Source organism: Oncorhynchus gorbuscha, unplaced genomic scaffold, assembly GCF_021184085.1.
Source record: "Oncorhynchus gorbuscha isolate QuinsamMale2020 ecotype Even-year unplaced genomic scaffold, OgorEven_v1.0 Un_scaffold_21:::fragment_2:::debris, whole genome shotgun sequence".
Lineage (NCBI taxonomy): Eukaryota > Metazoa > Chordata > Actinopteri > Salmoniformes > Salmonidae > Oncorhynchus > Oncorhynchus gorbuscha.
This window is the reverse complement of record NW_025745053.1, coordinates 99901-121557: the sequence shown is the minus strand read 5'-3', so window position 1 is coordinate 121557 and position 21657 is coordinate 99901. Positions and strand designations below refer to the sequence as shown.

Genomic DNA, 21657 nt, shown 5'->3' with positions numbered 1-21657 from the left:
ATTTTCAATGACGGCCTAGGAACGGTGGGTTAACTGCCTCGTTCAGGGGCAGAAAGACTTATTTTCACCTTGTCAGCTCGGGGGATCCAATCTTGCAACCTTACAGTTAACTAGTCCAGCGCAATAACGACCTGCCTCTCTCTCGTTGCACTCCACAAGAAGACTGCCTGTTACGCAAATGCAGTAAGCCAAGGTAAGTTGCTAGCTAGCATTAAACTTATCTTATGAAAACAATCAATCATAATCACTAGTTAACTACACATGGTTGATGATATTACTAGCTATTATCTAGCGTGTCCTGTGTTGCATATAATCTGACTGAGCATACAAGTATCGAAGTATCTGACTGAGCGGTGGTAGGCAGAAGCAGGCGTGTAAACATTCATTCAAACAGCCCTTTCGTGCGTGTTGCCAGCAGCTCTTCGTTGTGCGTCAAGCGTTGCGCTGTTTATGACTTCAAACCTATCAACACCCGGGATGAGGCTCGTGTGACCGACGTGAAATGGCTGGCTAGTTAGCGCGCGCTAATAGCGTTTCAAACTTCACTCGCTCTGAGCCTTGGAGTGGTTGTTCCCCTTGCTCTGCATGGGTAATGCTGCTTCGATGTGGTGACTGTTGTCAGGAGAGGGACGTGCCTATAAGAACATCCAATAGTCAAAGGTTAATGAAATACAAATGGTATAGAGGGAAATAGTCCTATAATAACTACAACCTAAAACTTCTTACCTGGGAATATTGAAGACTCATGTTAAAAGGAACCACCAGCTTTCATATGTTTTCATGTTCTGAGCAAGGAACTGAAACGTTAGCTTTCTTACATAGCACATATTGCACTTTTACGTTCTTCTCCAACACTTTGTTTTTGCATTATTTAAACCAAATTGAACATGTTTCATTATCTACTTGAGGCTAAATTGATTTTATTGATGTATTATATTAAGTTAAAATAAGTGTTAATTCAGTATTGTTGTAATTTTTAAAATTTGTATCGGCTTTTTTGGTCCTCCAATAATCTGTATCGGCATTGAAAAATCGTAATCGGTCGACCTCTAATGCATACAGACATGATCAAATACCTATATTCATAGTTCTCTCTGTTATTTCAAATCAAAGTTTATTTGTCACGTGCGCCCAATACAAGTAGACCTTACAGTGAAATGCTTACTTACAGGCTGTAACCAATTGTGCGGAGAAAAAAAAGTGTGTGTGGGTAAGTAAAGAAATAAAACAACAGTAAAAAGACATTTGAAAATAAGAGTAGCAAGGCTATATACAGACACCGGTTAGTCAGGCTTATTGAGGTAGTATGTACATGTAGGTATGGTTAAAGTGACTTTGCATATATGATGAACAGAGAGTAGCAGTAGCGTAAAAAGAGGGGCTGGCAGATGGTGGGACACAATGCAGATGGTTGGGCCAATTGAGGTAGTATGTACATGAATGTATAGTTAAAGTGACTGTATTTAAGATAAATGGAGAGAAGCAGCAGCGTAAAAGAGGGGTTGGGGTGTGGCACACAATGCAAATAGTGCTGGTAACCATTCGCTTACCTGTTCAGGAGTCTTATGGCTCGGGGGTAAAAACTGTTGAGAAGCCTTTTTGTCCTAGACTTGGCACTCCGGTCCCGCTTGCCATGCGGTAGTAGAGAGAACCGTTTGTGGCTGGGGTTTTTGACCATTTTTAGGGCCTTCCTCTGACAACGCCTGGTGTAGAGGTCCTGGATGGCAGGCAGCTTTGCCCCAGTGATGTACTGGGCCGTACGCACTACCCTCTGAAGTGCCTTGCGGTCGGAGGCAGAGTAATTGCCGTACCAGGCAGTGATGCAACTGGTCATGCTCTTGATGTTGCAGCTGTAGAACCTTTTGAGGATCTCAGGACCCATGCCAAATCTTTTTAGTTTCCTGAGGGGGAATAGGCTTTGTCGTGCCCTCTTCACGACTGTTTTGGTGTGTTTGGACCATTCTAATTTGAAGCTCTCAACCTGCTCCACTACAGCCCCGTCGATGAGAATGGGGACGTGCTCGGTGCTCTTTTTCCTGTAGTCCACAATCATCTCCTTGGTCTTGGTTACGTTGAGGGATAGGTTGTTATTCTGGCACCACCCGGCCAGGACTCTGACCTCCCTATAGGCTGTCTCGTCATTGTCGGTTGTGTCGTCAGCAAACTTAATGATGGTGTTGGAGTCGTGCCTGGCCATGCAGTTGTGGGTGAACAGGGAGTACAGGAGGGGACTGAGCACGCACCCCTGGGGTGCTCCAGTGTTGAGGATCAGCGTGGCAGATGTGTTGCTACCTACCCTCACCACCTGGGGGCGGCTTGTCAGGAAGTCCAGGATCCAGTTGCAGACGGAGGCGTTTAGTCCCAGGTTCCTTCGCTTTGTGATGAGTTTTGAGGGTACTATGGTGTTGAACGCTGAGCTGTAGTCAATGAACAGGATTCTCACATACGTGTTCCTTTTGTCCAGGTGGGAAAGGGCAGTGTGGAGTGCAATAGAGAGTACATCATCTGTGGATCTGTTTGGGCGGTATGCAAATTGGAGTGGGTCTAGGGTTCCTGGGATAATGGTGTTGATGTGAGCCATTACCAGCCTTTCAAAGCACTTCATGGCTACAGACGAGAGTGCCACGGGTCTGTAGTCATTTAGGCAGGTTGCCTTTGTGTTCTTGGGCACAGGGACTATGGTGGTCTGCTTGAGGCATGTTGGTATTACAGACTCAATCAGGGGAATGTCGAAAATGTCGGTGAAGACACCTGCCAGTTGGTCAGCACATGCCCGGAGCACACGTCCTGGTAATCCATCTGGCCCCACAGCCTTGTGAATGTTGACCGGTTTAAAGGTCTTACTCACGTCGGCTATGGAGAGCGTGATCACACAGTCATCTGGAACAGCTGATACTCTCCTGCATGCCTCAGTGTTGCTTGCCTCGAAGCGAGCATAGAAGTGATTTAGCTTGTCTGGTAGGCTCGTGTCACTGGGCAGCTCGCGGCTGTGCTTCCCTTTGTAGTCTGTAATAGCTTGCAAACCCTGCCACATCCGACGAGCGTCGGAACCGGTGTAGTATGATTCAATCTTAGCCCTGTATTGACACTTTGCCTGTTTGATGGTTCGTCGCAGGGCATAGCGGGATTTCTTGTAAGCTTCCGGGTTAGTCCCGCACCTTGAAAGTGGCAGCTCTACCCCTTTAGCTCAGTGCGAATGTTGCCTGTAATCCATGGCTACTGGTTGGGGTATGTAAACACAGTCACTGTGGGTACGACGTCCTCAATGCACTTATTGATAAAGCCAGTGACTGATGTGGTGTATTCCTCAATGTCATCGGAAGAATCCCGGAACACGTTCCAGTCTGTGATAGCTAACCAGTCCTGTAGTTTAGCATCTGCTTCATCTGACCATTTTTTAAATAAACCGAGTCACTGGTGCTTCCTTGCTTGTAAGCAGGAATCAGGAGGATAGAGTTGTGGTCAAATTTACCAAATGGAGGGCGAGGGAGAGCTCTGTACCCATCTCTGTGTGTGGAGTACAGGTGATCTAGAATTGTTTTTCTCCCTCTGGTTGCACATTTGACATCTTGATAGAGATTTAGTCAAACTGATTTAAGTTTCCCTGCATTAAAGTCTCCGGCCACTAGGAGCACCGCCTCTGGGTGAGTGGTTTCCTGTTTGCTTATTTCCTTATACAGCTGGCTGAGTGAGGTCTTAGTGCCGGCATCTGTCTGTGATGGTAAATAAACAGCCACGAAAAGTATAGCTGACAACTCTCTAGGCAAGTAGTGTGGCCTGCAATTTATCATAATATACTCTACTTCAGGCGAGCAAAATCTAGAGACTTCCTTAGATTTCGTGCACCAGCTGTTGTTTACAAATATGCACAGACCCCTCCCCCCTCCTACCAGAGTGTTCTGTGCTATCCTGCCGGTGCAGCGTGTATCCCTCTAGCTGATTATCCATGTCTTCATTCAGCCATGTTTCTGTGAAACATAGAATATTACAGTTTTTGATGTCCCGTTGGTAGGATATTCATGATCATACCTCGTCTAGTTTATTGTCCAATGACTGCACGTTGGCGAGTAATATTGACGGTAACGGCAGCTTTCCTAGTTGCCTTCTGCGGGTCCGGACGAGGTATCCGGCTCTTCTTCCTCTGCGTTGCTTCCTTTTGCAAATAATTGGGATGTCTTTCCTGTGGGGTGTTTGGAGAATATCATGTGAGTCCTGCTTGCTGTTGTTGAAAAAATCTTTGTCTAATCCGAGGTGAGTGATCGCTGTCCTGATATCTAGAAGCAGTTTGTCTAATCCGAGGTGAGTGATCGCTGTCCTGATATCTAGAAGCTGTTTGTCTAATCCGAGGTGAGTGATCGCTGTCCTGGTATCTAGAAGCTCTTTGTCTAATCCGAGGTGAGTGATCGCTGTCCTGATATCTAGAAGCTCTTTGTCTAATCCGAGGTGAGTGATCGCTGTCCTGATATCTAGAAGCTCTTTGTCTAATCTGAGGTGAGTGATCGCTGTCCTGATATCTAGAAGCTGTTTTCTGCTGTAAGATACAGTTGCAGAAACATTATGTATAAAATAATTTACAAATATTGCTGGGAAAAAACACAATAGCACAATTGGTTAGGAGACCGTAAAACGGAGGCCATCTCCTCCGGCGCCATTATGTCCATGGTAGCTTCATGTTGCTAATGTTTAGTATACTCAGTGCATTATCTAAATTGCAGCCAAGAATCCGCCATAGAAATAGGTAGAATATAAGCTCCGGTAATATGGCCTAACTATTGAACGGTTTGGAGTGTGTTGAAGTAATGGAAGGGTTCCATACTGCTACCATGCACAAATGCCCCCGTGCACAAAGCGAGGTCCAAACAGAAATGTTTTGAGAATGGTGTGGAAGAACTTGACTGGCCTGCAAAGAGCCCTGACTTCAACTCCATCGAACACCTTTTGGATGAATTGGAATGATTCTGTGAGCCAGGCCTAATCGCCCAACATCAGTGCCCAACCTTTGACTATTGGATGTTCTTATAGGCACTTTAGTATTGCCAGTGTAACAGTATAGCTTCCATCCCCCTCCTCGCTCCTACCTGGGCTTGAACCAGGAACATATTGACAACAGCCAACCTCGAAGCAGCGTTACCCATGCAGAGCAAGGGGAACAAACCCTCCAAGTCTCAGAGCGAGTGACGTTTGAAACGCTATTAGCGCGCACGCCGCTAACTAGCTAGCTATTTCACACCTAATCTCGGGAGTTGATAGGCTTGAAGTCATAAACAGCTGCTGGCAAACGCATGAAAGTGTTTTTTTGAATGAATGCTTACAAGCCTGCTGGTGCCTACCACCGCTCAGTCAGACTGCTCTGTCAAATCATAGACTTAGTTATAACATGATAACACACAGAAATACGAGCCTTAGTTCATTAATATGGCCGAACCCGGAAACTATCATCTCAAAAACAAGACGTTTATTCTTTCAGTGAAATACGGAACCTTTCTGTATTTAATCTAATGGGTGGCATCCATAAGTCTAAATATTCCTGTTACATTGCATAACCTTCAATGTTATGTCATAATTACGTAAAACTCTGGCAAATTAGGCGGCCCAAACTGTTGCATATACACTGACTCTGCGTGCAATGAACGCAAGAGAAGTGACACAATTTCACCTGGTTAGTATCGCATGCTTACCTAGATTTCTTTTAACTAAATATGCAGGTTTAAAAATATATACTTCTGTGTCTTGATTTTAAGAAAGGCATTGATGTTATGGTTAGTTACACATTGGAGCAACGATACGCACCGCATCGATTATATGCAATGCAGGACACGCTAGATAAACTAGTAATATCATCAACCATGTGTAGTTAACTAATGATTATGATTGATTGTTTTTTATAAGATAACTTTAATGCTAACTAGCAATTTACCTTTGTTACTGCATTCACGTAACAGGCAGTCTCCTCGTGGAGTGCAATGTAATCAGGTGGTTAGAGCGCTGGACTAGTTAACTGTAAGGTTGCAAGATTGAATCCCCCGAGCTGACAAGACAAGGTAAAAATCTGTCGTTCTACCCCTGAACGAGGCAATTAACCCACCGTTCCTAGGCCGTCATTGAAATTAAGAATGTGTCAACTGACTTGCCTAGTTAAATAAAGATTAAATAAAGGTGTACATTTTTTTTTTTTTAAATGGGCCAAATCTCGGTGTCCAAAAATACCGATTTCCGATTGTTATAACTTGAAATCGGCCCTAATTAATCGGCCAGTCCGATTAATTGGTCGACCTCTAATCCAGAGCATCCCAAACATGTTCAATGGGTGACATGTCTGGTGAGTATGCAGGCCATGGAAGAAGTGGGATATTTTCGTCTTCCTGGAATTGTGTACAGATCCTTTGCTTCCATGGGGCCGTGCATCATCATGCTGAAACATGAGGTGATGGCAGCGGATGCATGGCAATGGGCGTTAAGATCTCGTCATGGTATCTCTGTGCATTCAAATTGCCATCAATAAAATGCAATTGTGTTCATTGTCCGTAGCTTATGCCTGCTAATACAATAACTCACTGCCAAAAATGGAGCACTCTGTTCACAACATTTACATCAGCAAACCGCTCGCCCACACGACGCTATACACTCTGTCTGCCATCTGCCTGGTACAGTTAAACCGGGATTAATCCGTAAAGAGCACACTTCTCCACTGCATTTGCCCACTCAAGTCGGTTGCGACCCCGAACTCTAGTCAGGTCAAGACCCCGGTGAGGACGACGAACACGCAGATGAGCCTCCCTGAGACGGTTTCTGACAGTTTGTGCAGAAATTTGCGCATGGTTATTACATGGTCTGCATTTGTGAGGCTTGGTTGGAAGTAATGCCAAATTCTCTAAAATTACGTTGGAAGCGGCTTATGCTAGAGAAATTATGATTGAATTCGCTGCAACAACTCTGGTCGGCATTCCGGCAGTCAGCATGCCAATTGTTTAGTCCCTCAACTTGAGATATCTGTGGCATTCTGTTGTGACACTGCATATTTTTGAGTGGCCTTTTATTGTCCCCAGCACAAGGTGCACCTGTGTAATGATCATGCTGTTTAATCAGCTTCTTGATATGCACTCCTGTCAGTTGGATGGATTATCAATGGAGAAATGTTCACTAACAGGGATATAAACTCATATTGTGCACAACATTTTAGAGAAATAAGCTTTTTGTGGGTATGGAACATTTCTGCAATCTTTTTATTTCAGCTCATGAAACATGGGACCAACACTTTACATGTTACGTTGTATATTTTGATTCCAACGGTTTCCCCAATTTAACAAGGCCAAGATGTTTTTTCCCGTATCATGCAGCCCTGCGTGGCACTGTGTGTAAATGATGAGAAAAGTGCAGGAAATGCAGAAATTAATTAAAATGCTGAAAATCATTATTGTTTGCAGTTGGATTGAACAATAAAAAACATCAGAATAGAGAGAGCCCCATTTTTAAATCACTTGTATGTGTTGTCACCCTAGGGTCATAAAGTATCATAAAAAATATTTCAAACTTATATTATTCAAAGACAAATACTGTCATACCGCCCAACAATGTCACGTGGGGATATGATATTTTGGCCATATCACCCAGCCCTACTGCCGCTGGTGATCTTGGTCAGTCATATGACTGGATATATCAAATTAGTGATGGCTTGGGGTTCTTAAGTCCTTGTACTGATCTGGCCATAGATTGTTTTAGGTATGCTGGTTGGGCTACATCAATAGATCTGTGAATGGGTCTGTTCTTTGTCATTACCTGGATCCCTAATCCCATTTTATGATTAACCATTGCATAAAATAGAAACATTTAAACGGTTGTATAACATACATTATGCATAATATTATTGTTTTCATTAGTTTTGGAACTGTTAAAATGTTAAATGTTGGACTGGAACGTTGCCACCATGTGCTTAATAACAATAGTGTTTCCGTGCACTTTTTCCCCTTTTTTGTTTTTTTACGCTCACGCTAGCTTTACACGCACACATGCACGCGCACACACACTCTCCAGGCTTTGTGTTCTCTCTTAATGGGGCTCCTGGGTGTGTTGGTCCCATGTGTTATTTTGCTCTCAGCTAACCCCTAAGAAGCCACTCTGCTTGCCAAACGGGAGTCTATTCAATTTTCTCAGGTCGTTGCTGTAGCTACCATTCCTCAAAGTCCATTTCCTCACAGGCACACAGAGGTATGTGTGTTTGTGTGTGTCAAATTTCACTGTGTGTTTGTGTGTGTCTGTGCCTCTCGCATGGTGACCGCTCTCCATGGCTGAGGCTCTCTTCCCTTTCTCTCTCTCTCTCTCTCTCTCTCTCTCTCTCTCTCGTCTCTGACTTCCGCTGGTTTTGGATGTTGTTTACCAACCACACAGGACCGTACTAGGAGCAGCATAGAGAATTTGAATGGCATAATGGGTTGGCAACGGCTCTGTCCCCATTATTACTGTCTGTCTGAGGCTACAGCTGTAATCTGTCTGATGGGTTGCTACTCATTAGTCTGTCAAGTGTTCTTCCCACGTCCTTTAAGGAGTCAGTTATCTGAATCTGTCAGTTAGGTTGTGTTGCTCTTGTTGGTTTAAGTGACAATTTTGCTCATGGCAGTCAAGGCTTCGGATGTGTGTATTGTAGTTGCACCTGTCGCGTCCGAAGGAAAGCGATCGGTTGGACCTTAGACTGTGTTGATCATATGACAGTTTGAACCTTATATTTGTGTCCCATTTAGGTAAATGATGGTTAGGCCTATTTGTTCTCCTGACTGTTTGTTACGGAGCAACACCCTGTCAGTTGTTTGCTCTAGAGCTCAATCGCTCTGTAAATGCCATGTCTGTAGATCTGTCTGTTTCTCTCTCTTTGTGTATTAACCTCTCTTTTTTTGAGCACCTCCATAGCACTTTGTCATCACCTGTGAGTATTGTTTTGGTTATGGTGTTTGTTTGCTGGTGGGAAAAGGGGGAACCAAGACAAGTCGCCCATGGGCATACACTACCCGTAGGTAAACTTTGTTAAATACCCTACAGGACCACCCACTGTATTTTTGGTTAGTTAGTTAGCTGTTGTTGAAATAGGGTAGTCTAGCTTAGGGGTGTTTTTGAATACTTATTATTTATTTCCTTGGGTCCAGCTCAGCCCCTTTCCTGCTCCCCCCCATTACCATGTGTTTTCCAATAAACCCTGAGTTTGATGGTAGATTTCAGTTGTAGTGGTTATTTCGTTCACACTTTTACTTTGTCACTATTAGAATTTGTATGAGTTATGTTACGGGTCTCATTACCATACCCCCTAGACTGTCGGGCCAAAAGGGATTCGTAACACTGTTAATAAGAGATTTGGGCTGCCAACTGTATGAAATGTTCAATCAGTAAGATGGCCAAACGAATGTAGAGTAACAACAGTTGAGTTGTGTGTAAGTTACCATAAGAAACCCCTACCTTAAGAATACTCCTCCCCTGTTCACCCAGTCTCTAGCTACCAGACTGACTGTAGCGTTATCCTCTGGGTCATACTGTGCTCTTCTTCATCGCACTAAATAGACTTGATGATTGAGCGAGTAGTTAGTGTGTGATAACATATTGTTTACCTATGATGCATATGGCATGATATGGTGCCATGTCTCTAACACTTATGTAATCCTTAATGAGAGGTCGATGGAGTGAGTGTGACGTGACCTGAGAGATGGTAACGGCCAACCAGATGGCTCACTAGGGGAACGGGGGGAGAGCAAGGTCTCATGGTCAGATATGAGTAGGTCTCTACTGTTGTCTGTTCCTGATGCCTCTGTCTGCTGATGGACTTACGCCAACAGCCTAGGGAACTTTCCAAGGCCAAGGATGGGGTCAGCAGTGGGAGGTCATAGTTGCTCCTCAAGCATTTTATCTCATTATTGGTCAATGTCTGCTATCTTAAGCTTTAGGCCTACTTCAACTCTCCTCACCCCTTAGTTCCTGCATAGATAGGCAAAACCATAATCATCGATTCATTTGACACATGATGAATGCATTAAAGTGTCATAAGTTGCCTAAACACTTTCTTGTGTGAGGTGACTAGTTTTGAAGAAACATCTACTTTTTCGATCCTAGAATATGAAAAACTGTTTGGTACTATAATTAAAATAAAAAAACTTTTGGTACTTCTGTCAATTGTCTGGCGTCTACTGATTGAGCGTACCGTTCCTACTCGCCTTAGTCATTGCCAGCTCTAGCCTGTCCTGAGGAACCACTGCACTCACTGGGAGTATGGGCTGTATGCTACACAGAAGTTAACACACTTAAATAATGCACGTACAATTTCTTATAACTGTCCATTACAGGCTACAAGTCTTCACATTGCAAGAATATACCAATAGCTTCCAGCTTTGTGGGCTAACTTTCCGTGCTAGCTTACAACTGAAGCTAACATCAATTCACTACCCGAGTACCGTGTTTGTCATAATATGCAAACCATAATGCAAAATATTGCTAATTTCAAATCTGATTGTCCCAAAAAACATTAGTCATTAACTTTGTCTCCCCCGCCTCACATCTCTCCCAGTCAAGATCATCTTTGCTCAAGCCTTGAATGGTCTCTGTGTGTGAATGACATATTGGGTCTTAAAGAGACAGCGCACACTTTTATAAAATAAGAGATTGCTTCATCTATGCAAATGTTGTGGATCAGTGGTGACTCGGCTAATTAATGCTCCAGATAATTTACTGATTAATTACTGGAATAATTCATTGATCTGATTTTGTTTGATTCATTTGGTTATCCTATCCAAATCTGAGGCACCATTTTTAAGGTTCAATATAGAGAAACCCTTGACTGAACTCTATCACTAGTTCTCATTAACTGTTATAATGTTAGTAACATCAACAATATACAGGGCATTCAGAAAGTATTAAGACCCCTTGACTTGTTCCACATTGTTACCTTACAGCCTTATTTTAAAATGTTTTCCTTATCAATCTACACACAATATCCCATAATGACAAAGCAAAAGCAGCTTTTTAGACATTTTTGCAAATGTCTAAAAAAAAAATAAACATACCTTATTTACATAAGTATTCAGACCCTTTGCTATGGGACTTGAAATTGAGCTCAGGTGCATCCTGTTTCCATTGGTCATCCATGAGATGTTTCTACAACTTGATTGGAGTCCACATGTGATAAATTCAATTGATTGGACATGATTTGGAAAGGCACACTCCTGTCTATATAAGGTCCCACAGTTGACAGTGCATGTCAGAGCAGAAACCAAGCCTTGAGGTTGAAATAATTTTCCATGGAGCTCCAAGACAGGATTGTGACGAGGCACAGATCTGAGGAAGGGTACCAATACATTTCCGCAGCATTGAAGGTCCCCAAGAACACAGTGGCCTCCATTCTTAAATGGAAGACGTTTGGAACCACCAATGCTCTTGCTAGAGCTGGCCTCCCGGCCAAACTGAGCAATCAGGGGAGAAGGGCCTTGGTCAGGAACCATACCTACTGTGAAGCATGGTGGGGGCAGCATCATGTTGTGGGGCTGTTTTTCAACGGCATGCACTGGGAGACTAGTCAGGATTGAGGGAAAGATGAACAGAGCAAAGTACAGAGAGATCCTTGATGAAAACCTGCCCCAGACTAACTTTTCTCTTTTTGTCCTTAGTCTTTACTTACCCAGTACCAGTAACGCCTGAAACACATTCACTGGTGAACTTTGGACTGTACCACGATCGCTAAGCGAGGAGGAGACCTGTTGGTGAGTAAGCCCTATGTATTCAGTTCCACACAGAGGATTGGTCACATCTAAAAATGGCTTTATTATGGAGTATTGTGAGTAGATAAGAGGGGGAAAAAAACAATTGAATCAATTTTAGAATAAGGCTGTAACCTAACAATGTGGAAAAAGTCAAGGGATCTGAATACTTTCCAAGGTAGCCTATACTGGTAGGAATCCACAAACCGGTAGGGATTTTATAATACCGTCTGTGTCGCTACGATGCTAAATAAAGGAAGTTCTACAAATTGTACTACTTCACTATCAGTTTTGTCCTAGTTTGTTTATGTATAAAACAAATCAGAATGGAAAAAGCCCATTTAAAGCCACTTAGAATGTATGTGTTACCATCCTAGGGTCATGCACTACTCATGTTAAATAATTTAGAACTTATTATTTCAAAAACATAAAAAGTATTATTTCAAAAACATAAAATACTGTCATACCACTATACAGTCAACAGTGAAAAACATTGATATATTTGGGCTATAGCGCCCAGTCCTGAGAGGGGGTGTGTGGGTGTGTGTATTTTATTAACTTTTAATATGGAGCTTAGATGTGACCAATCCTCTGCAGAACTGAATACATAGGGCTTATGCACCAACCGGTCTCCTTGCTTATCGATTGTGGTACAGTCCAAAGTTCACCAGTCAGTTTGTTTGAGGCGTTCCTGGTACTGGGTATGTAAAGACTAAGGACACAAATAGAGAAGTCAGTCACCCTCCCTAGTCGTCCTACACCCAGAAAAACCTCCTAGACCACAGGCTAGGTCTGAATAGGGAGACTAACAGACAGCAGAACAGCAGGTAAGGCTAACGCACACAGAAAGTTCAGGATAAGATTAACACCAGACCGACCGACCGACAGACTGACACAGCAAATGGCAGCCATTTTGCTCCTGTGTTTAGTTATGTAATTTGAGCACTGTTTGTTTGGGCTCAGTGGACCATACAGGCCACCACTCACTGGGTCCACTCCAAACCAGAAACCACAGCTACTAGACTAGAGGGACAGCAAGGAGAAGAGTTCATATAGTCTACTGGTAGATGAGTGAATGAGTGTGTTGTAAATGAATAGTTTCATGGACAGATTGCCTAGTTGTATTGTTTCTGTTGATGTGTGATCGTTAATGGGGGTCTGTCTGGGTCATATTCATTCGACACAAAATGGAAGAAAACGGACTGAAACAGGGAGGGACTACCTGGACTTGTCTAATAAGAACTGCTAGTTTTTGTTTTCCGTTGCAAAACATTACGCTACAGTGTGCATTAATGAATACAACCCTGACCTGATTGTCTTTGTCCAGCAGGTTTGCTGTGTGAGCTGCTGCCTGTCCTGACGTGGAGGAGGAGGTATTTGAAGTGCCAGTTACCAGTGAGGCTCACTAGAGGGACCATGCTTTAGAGACTCACTTCTCTCTCCGCTAGCACCTGGTCTGACTTTGACCCTGTACAATGAACAACGATGACGAGTTCTACGATGCAGTCACAGGTGAGTGTCCCTGTCCGAACGGGGGGCGGGCCTAGATAATATAATTACTTACAAGAACTTCAAATGTTACCACATAGTTGTAGGAGAATAGAAGACACACACAGAGACAGAGCATTGAGTGACTTAACAGTTATTTATCATCACTCTTGTCATGGTCACGTTCAGCAGGTTCAAAATGGGAGTTTTTAAAACAGGAAGGGCTACCAGGAAATGTTCATTTTTCTTTTTTGCTAAATTCTCAACTACATTGTCTCCTGTTTATACCTCCTGAACATGACCTTGTTGTGGTCTTGACATTTAATGGCTCTTGACATTTTGGACTGTTGCGCTTGACACACTGTTATGGGCAGGACTCAGGAGTTAGAGATGTGTCTTTTGTACTTTAGCTCACACAGTGGCCCAGTGCCACACAGTATACTGTAATCTTAGCAGTCGAACTGATAGCTTCAATAATGCAGCGACGCACCGCCGCAACGCATGATATTTTACAGCCAAGGCTCCAGCAGACACAAACTCCTTTGTCGGCTACTTTTGTCCGTGCACGTGTGCGATTGGCTGGGGAACAACGCGTGTGCGATTGGCTGGGAAACAACGTGTATGTGCTGGTGGCTCCTTGGCTCTGTGGAGAAACAAACTTGCGGAGGTGTGTGTGCGAGGGGATGTAAGGATGGACAAAGCCTGCTGAACGTGGGGTGAACTGCAGATCACAGTGTCATCAAGTTATTGTTTATGTCTATCAGATATTCTTATGAATCCCAGATCAGATTTCTTTGTGTGTTCCGGGTTGATCTAGCTAATTATTTATTAGTTCATTATTTATAGCAAATAAATGCTTAGCTCAGTCGGTGTATGTTGTGTCAATTTGCATCACGTCATAGTGCATTAGTTCTGTGGCTCCCTCCCATGTAGTCATTTCTTTCACCTGTAGCCTAATTGTAAGACTGTCAAATGTCAGACTGTTTACTTACTTGTTATTATACAGCGCATTCGAAAAGTATTCAGACCCTTCACTTTTCCCACATTTGATTACGTTCCAGCCTTATTCTAAAATGGATTAAATACATTTTTTTCCTCAAATCTACACAATAACACAAATCTACAATAACCCATAATGAAAAATGTATAAAAAAACAAAACATATACCTTAATTACATAAGTATTCAGACCCTTTGACATGAGACTTGAAATTGAGCTAGGGACATCCTGTTTCCATTGATAATCCTTGATGTTTCTACAACTTGATTGGAGTTCACCTGTGGTAAATTCAATTGATTGGACATGATATGGAAACGCACACACCTGTCTATATAAGGTCCCACAGTTGACAGTGTGTCAGAGCAAAAACCAAGCCTTGAGGTTGAAAGAATTGTCCGTGGAGCTCTGAAACAGGATTGAGTCGAGGCACAGATCTGGGGAAGGGTACCGAAACATGTCTGCAGCATTGAAGGTCCCTAAGAACACAGTGGCCTCTTAGAGCTGGCCGCCCGGGTCAAACCGAGCCATTGGGGGAGAATGGCCTTGGCCAGGGAGGTGTGACCAAGAACCCGACTCTTCCACGGGGATGAGACAGCCATCTCTGCAGCACTCCACCAATCAGGCCTCTATGGTAGCGTGGCCAGACAGAAGCCACTCCTCAGCAAAAGGCACATGACAGCACACTTGGAGTTTGCCAAAAGGCACCTAAAGGACTCTCAGACCATGAGAAACAGGATTCTCTGGTCTGATGAAACCAAGATTGAACTCGTTGGCCTGAATGCCAAGCGTCACGTCTGGAGGAAACCTGGCACCATCTCTACGGTGAAGCATGGTGGCAGCATCATGTTGTGTGGATGTTTTTCAGCGGCAGGGACTGGGAGACTAGTCCGGATCGAAGGAAAGCTGAACGGAGAAAAGTACAGAGATCATTAATCAAACCTGCTCAGGACCTCAGACTGGGGCGAAGGTTCACTTTCCAACGGGACATCAATCCTAAGCATACAGCCAAGACAACGCATATAAATGAATGGAACAAGGACGTAAAAAGAACTGTTGGCTCAAGATGGAGGGAAAGTTGGAGCATAACTAATGAAATTACAGTTAACGAAAATGTACGCTTAATACAGTAACTAATGTATAATAAATTCTATACCACTGTCAAAATTCACATTCTACAACACAATGGCAGTCTTGTGTTAAGTGTAAAACTAACAATGATTCAATAATCCATGCTTTCTGGGAATGCTGTATAGTGATGACTGCTTTTCACACTCTTGGCATTCTCTCAACCAGCTTCATGAGGTAGTCACCTGGAATGCATGTCAATTAACAGGTGTGCCTTGTTAAAAGTTAATTTGTGGAATTTCTTTCTTTAATGCGTTTGAGCCAATCAGTTGTGTTGTGACAAGGTAGGGTTGGTATACAGAAGATCTATTTGGTAATAGACAGTCCATATTATGGCAAGAACAACTCAAATAAGCAAAGAGAAACGACAGTCCGTCATTACTTTAAGGCATGAAGGTCAGTCATTCTGGAACATTTTCAAGAACTTTGAAAGTTTCTTCAAGCGCAGTCGCAAAAACCATCAAGCGCTATTATGAAACTGGCTCTCATGAGGACCGCTATGGGAAAGGAAGACCCAGAGTTGCCTCTGCTGCAGAGGATAAGGTCATTAGAGTTACCAGTCTCAGAAATTGTAGCCCATTAATCGTTAATACAATGGAAAAATCAAATGATGACTATTTTTAATAGCATGGTGACCGATAATTAAAAAAATTGGTACAACATAAGGCCATGTGGCAAACAATAATGCAGGAACTAGGGTTGGAGGTGTGAGCCATGCGTGTCTGGGCAGAGGAGATGTAGTTGGGGTTTGTGTGCGTCTGTAGTTGTTGTTGTGTGTGTATTTTGGTGTGACGAAAATAATAAAATATAATTTAAAAAAAAGGTTGATTATATGATTCTATATGAGGTAACCTTGTCAGGCTAGGTGAGTTATTTAATGTAAAGACTCATTTCCCTAAAACTGTTAATTGTTTGACCAAATACAATACTATTTCTCTGTAAAAGAAAAATTGAACAAGACTTTCAGCATGCTTATAGAGAGGCACTCAACATGTACTGCACTGAAACTAATGATTGGTTGAAAGAAATTGATATGAAGATTGTGGGAGCTCGACTGATAGATTTCAGTGCAGCTTTTGATATTATTGACCGTAACCTGTTGAAAAAAACGTATGTTATGGCTTTGCAACCGCCAACATATCGTGAATTCGGAGCTATTGTATTTATCCAATAGAACACCAGAGGGGTTTCTTTTATATCATCTATTCGAATGTTTAACATGTAAAGTGTGGCGTACCGCAGAGCAGCTCTGCCGTACACTGTTTACCAATAACCTGCCAGTGGCATTAAACAAAGACTGTGTGTCCATGTATGCTCATTATTCAACCCTATGTGTCAGCAACCACAGCTAGTGAAATCACTGCAACCCTAAACAAAGAGTTGCAGTCCGTTTTAGAATGGGTGGCCAGTAATTGACCGGTCCTGAACATCTCTAAAACTAAGAGCATTCTAGACCTGAGCGTAATATGGTAATGAATGGTGTGGCTGTTAAGCAAGTTGAGGAAACTGAGTAATTTAGTTTACCATTCTAAGGCAACACCATCATGGTCAAAACATGTTGATTCAATGGTTGTAAAGATGGGTAGAGGTCTGTCCGGTGAGAAAGAGATGCTCTTCTTTTTTGACACCACACTCCATAAAGCAAGTCCTGCAGGCTCTAGTTGTATCTTGGTTATTGTCCAGTCATATGGGAAACTGTTGCCACGAAGGATCTAGTTAAGCTGCACCGGCCCCAGAACAGAGCGGAATATTGTGATATCAAGACTAGTCTTTCTTGGCTAAGCATTGATGAAAGACTGAATGCATCACTTCTTGTTTTTATAAGAAACATTGTTTAAAAAAAATCCTAATTGTTTGCAGAGTCAACTTACACACAGCACTGACACACACTTACCCCACCAGACATGCCACCAGGGGTCTTTTCACAGTCACCAGGTCCAGAACAAATGTAAGGAAACATACAGTATTATCCTTCCATCTTATATTGAGCAAGTGAACAGAGAACCTGGTTTCAATAAACAAATAAAACAACACTTATGTGCTCGAGCATCGCAAAATAAATGTACACACGTTATTCAATAATTTAAACCAAACTGCTTGCACGTCTCAACAAGCTTCTGTGTAGCCAGGCGCTAAAATAGAACTTGGTTCTATTTTTGATGCTTGAAGCACTGCAAGTCCCGCCTCTCCCAATCCTTATTGGTTTTGAGGAGCATATACCCATGTGGGTGAGAAAGACGAACTGGGGTCCACAGTCCAGTCCAGTTGGTGGTGGTAATGCACCTTAATAAAGTTGGTTGCCAACTGCCATATAAAGTCAGAAGAAGAAATGACTAGAAACTGACAAGGTTTCCCCTTTATCTGTGGAATAATTGTCGTAGTAGAGAACATACGATTTTGTGTAACTCAAAATGGGTCCAAATTCTACAAAGATCCAGAAAAAAAGGAGATTGTGCATTTCAGGTAAAATAACAACCCAATATTTAGCTAGCAATTAGCTGGGCATGAATGTTTTTCGACCTGTCCCTAAATGAATCTAGTTGGTTCAGTTTGTTTTGATATTTCAACCTATGTGTCCTGATCGCGTCTGGTGTGGATGTACAAAACCAACATGCGCGCTCGTGCCCAGGCTAGTCAACATATCACTATAAAGTGGTTTTTATGAGCTCTCCTATCCTTGCCATTGAGGAACTGAAGCAAACACACTCATCGTTTTTTGTTTTGGAACACAGCCCTCCGTCCCCACCGTCATACAATTACTGTTCCAAAAACGTTTATAAATGTATAAATCGCAATCTGGGTCAGGTGGGTGTAATTTGAAAGCTTATTCTGTTGCCAACATAGCTAGCTATGTTATAAAATATGATCTTAGTGTTCTGCTTTCAAACTGCACTTCAGACAAATTGTAATTCATGTGCGCATAGAATGGAGTCGTGTTCCATGGCATATTTTTGTCACAATACTACAAACATCTTATTCTATTAAGGACTACCCAGGTTAGGCATGCCATCCTTGAAACTGGATAAAACATAGCGATCATAAATGTTGATACTGTAAATGACATGAGTCTTCAAATCTAGAAATGTGAAGTGCACATTTGGGACTAATGAGTGATTTGATTGTGTAACATCGAAGCTGTATCTTTCAGAATGCATAGTCTCATTTCAATTTACAGCATTTCCCTCCGTTAACAAATTTACAAAAGTTGCCCAATTAGCGGGAGGGATGCGGTCATCTCGTGTGCTCAAGTTTAGAATGGCTGTCAGTCAAAACCCATACAGCGCTGTGAAGTGGATAACCTGAGCTCTGACATGTATAGCATGTTAATGTATATCCACTGCGTTCAAATTTAGGCATTTATCAATGACAATCTGCCATTTTCAACCTGTATACGGGATGACGTGAGTGGAGAGGCTACCAAACATGTAATCAGATGGTTTTTCGTCTACAACATCACTATGTCATCAGAGGGTGATTACCTAAGGGCTAGTAAGGCAAGGTCAAAGATCACAAATAGAGCTAGATAAAGCTACAAGAATAATATACTTGTTGGACGTAGCCATCAGTCTTGCGTGTTTTCACAGTAATCAATCACTGTTAAGTTTGTCAATGTTCCAACATCCATGTTAGCTATCCTGCTACAGATGCACGTGCATCACTCAACATGACTGATGGTAAACAGAAAATGGCTCTAAAGCCTTTCCCTAATTTGTGTGTGTTTGTCTCTTTTAGGCCTGGACTCTGAGTCGGATGAAGGCACGTCGGAGGCCAGTTTTAAAGATGCCGTGGTGTATGATGGCACACAGAGGAACAATGGTTCCTTGCCACAGGAGAACGGAATCAGGAAACACCGGTACGCTAAGATTCCTGTTGTGTCCTCCTCTCCAGGTCTTCTTTCTCTCCAGCTCTTTCTTTTCGATCTCCTCTCGCATTCTTTCTCACACTATCGTAATCTGTCTCTTTCTGACTGTGTTGCTCTCCCTCTACTGCCCCCCTCCCTCCCTCTCTTTCTCTCACATTCTTAATAGCTTTAACCCTGCTAGAAGACTGGCCAGTCCACATGCTCCATTTATCTCTAACCCAGTCAGCCAGCCAGTCAGTATATAATAACATCCAACAGGTCAGCCTACAATCACATACTTTAGTAGTGATAGTCATCATGGTGATACTCACCTTCTCTGATTCTCTACAAGACACTAATATGTTGTCTTTGTGTGTTTTGTCTGTCTTATCCTTAAATCTTTCAGGACAACACTACCCGCCCCAATGTTTTCCAGAAACAACTTCAGTGTGTGGGGCATTCTAAAGAAATGCATTGGACTGGTAAGGGCTACAGACCATATCTAAAGAATCACATCTATTTATAGACAATGACATTCTCTAGGTTTCTACGCTAAAGAGTTTGAATTCATCCCACTTCTGTGAACGTATTTGACATTCTAATCTTGCTTATTTTCTCTGTGCGTGCGCGTGTGTAGGAGCTGTCCAAGATCACCATGCCCATTGTGTTCAACGAGCCCCTGAGCTTCCTCCAGCGGATCACTGAGTACATGGAGCACACATACCTCATCAACAAAGCCTGCTCGCTGTCTGACTCCATAGAGCGCATGCAGGTGAGAGCATACACACACCGTAACAACAAAGCCTGCTCGCTGTCTCACTCCATAGAGCGCATGCAGGTGAGAGCATACACACACCGTAACAACAAAGCCTGCTCGCTGTCTCACTCCATAGAGCGCATGCAGGTGAGAGCATACACACACCGTAACAACAAAGCCTGCTCGCTGTCTCACTCCATAGAGCGCATGCAGGTGAGAGCATACACACACCGTAACAACAAAGCCTGCTCGCTGTCTCACTCCATAGAGCGCATGCAGGTGAGAGCATACACACACCGTAACAACAAAGCCTGCTCGCTGTCTGACTCCATAGAGCGCATGCAGGTGAGAGCATACACACACCGTAACAACAAAGCCTGCTCGCTGTCTCACTCCATAGAGCGCATGCAGGTGAGAGCATACACACACCGTAACAACAAAGCCTGCTCGCTGTCTGACTCCATGGAGCGCATGCAGGTGAGAGCATACACACACCGTAACAACAAAGCCTGCTCGCTGTCTCACTCCATAGAGCGCATGCAGGTGAGAGCATACACACACCGTAACAACAAAGCCTGCTCGCTGTCTGACTCCATAGAGCGCATGCAGGTGAGAGCATACACACACCGTAACAACAAAGCCTGCTCGCTGTCTCACTCCATAGAGCGCATGCAGGTGAGAGCATACACACACCGTAACAACAAAGCCTGCTCGCTGTCTGACTCCATAGAGCGCATGCAGGTGAGAGCATACACACACCGTAACAACAAAGCCTGCTATAGCTGTCTGACTCCATAGAGCGCATGCAGGTGAGAGCATACACACACCGTAACAACAAAGGAAGCTTCAGATAACCCAGTTGGATGACTAAACAGTAAGACAGTGAATATTCCCCTCGTGTCTTCCCAGGCGGTAGCTGCTTTTGCCGTGTCGGCCGTAGCGTCACAGTGGGACAGAACTGGAAAGCCCTTCAACCCTCTGCTAGGAGAGACCTACGAGCTGACACGGTGAGGGGACAGGACTGCAACACTTCTATACCTAGTTGCATAGAGAGGTGTTGTAAAAAGCTGTGGAGCTCTGGACTGTTCCTCCCCGTCTCTGACTAGACTGCACACTGTATTGGTCTTCAAGCCTTTAATAGGACATCTTTACCTGCTTTCACCCATGAATTTAACAATAATACTACCATTCAGAAGTTTGCAGTCACTTAGAAATATAGAAAGAAAAGCACTTTTTTTGTGTCGTCCGTTTAAAATAACACCAAATTGATCCGAAATACAGTGTAGACATTGTTAATGTTGTAAATAACTATTGTAGCTGGAAAATGCAGCTTTTTAATGGAATATCTACATTTATCACCAACCATCACTCCTGTTTTCCAATGTCATGTTGTGTTAGCTAATCCAAGTTACTCAACTAGTCTAAAGAAGGCCAGTTTTATTGCTTCTTTAATCAACAGTTTTCAGCTGTGCTGACATAATTGCAGAAGGGTTTTCTAATGATCAATTAGCCTTTTGAAATGATAAACTTGGATTAGCTAACACAACATGCCATTGGAACACAGGAGTGATGGTTGCTGATAATGGGCCTCTGTATGGCTATATAGGTATTCCATTAAAAATCAGCCGTTTCCAGCTACAATCGTCACTAACAACATTAACAATGTCTACACTGTATTTCTGATCAATTTGATGTTTTTAATGGACTTTTTTGTTGTTGCT

The 21657-nt window shown here is 43.0% G+C and overlaps 1 protein-coding gene across 8 annotated transcripts in view; it reads left to right on the top strand.

The window, feature by feature from the left end:
• LOC124017458 (oxysterol-binding protein-related protein 2-like) overlaps positions 1-21657 on the top strand; it is a 40765-nt gene that overhangs the window by 6569 nt on the left and 12539 nt on the right. Inside the window, exons 2-7 of one of the 8 annotated variants that reach the window (XM_046332657.1) lie at positions 11637-11729; positions 13057-13238; positions 19071-19191; positions 19586-19661; positions 19817-19951; positions 20846-20943. In XM_046332657.1, coding sequence (XP_046188613.1) covers positions 13202-13238; positions 19071-19191; positions 19586-19661; positions 19817-19951; positions 20846-20943 — 467 coding nt within the window. In that variant the 5' untranslated portion in view covers positions 11637-11729; positions 13057-13201. Of the gene's footprint in view, positions 1-11636; positions 11730-12260; positions 12554-12709; positions 12790-13053; positions 13239-19070; positions 19192-19585; positions 19662-19816; positions 19952-19993; positions 20678-20845; positions 20944-21657 lie in introns of those variants that run through there. The other 7 variants (XM_046332659.1, XM_046332656.1, XM_046332655.1 and 4 more) reach the window with 7 other exon arrangements.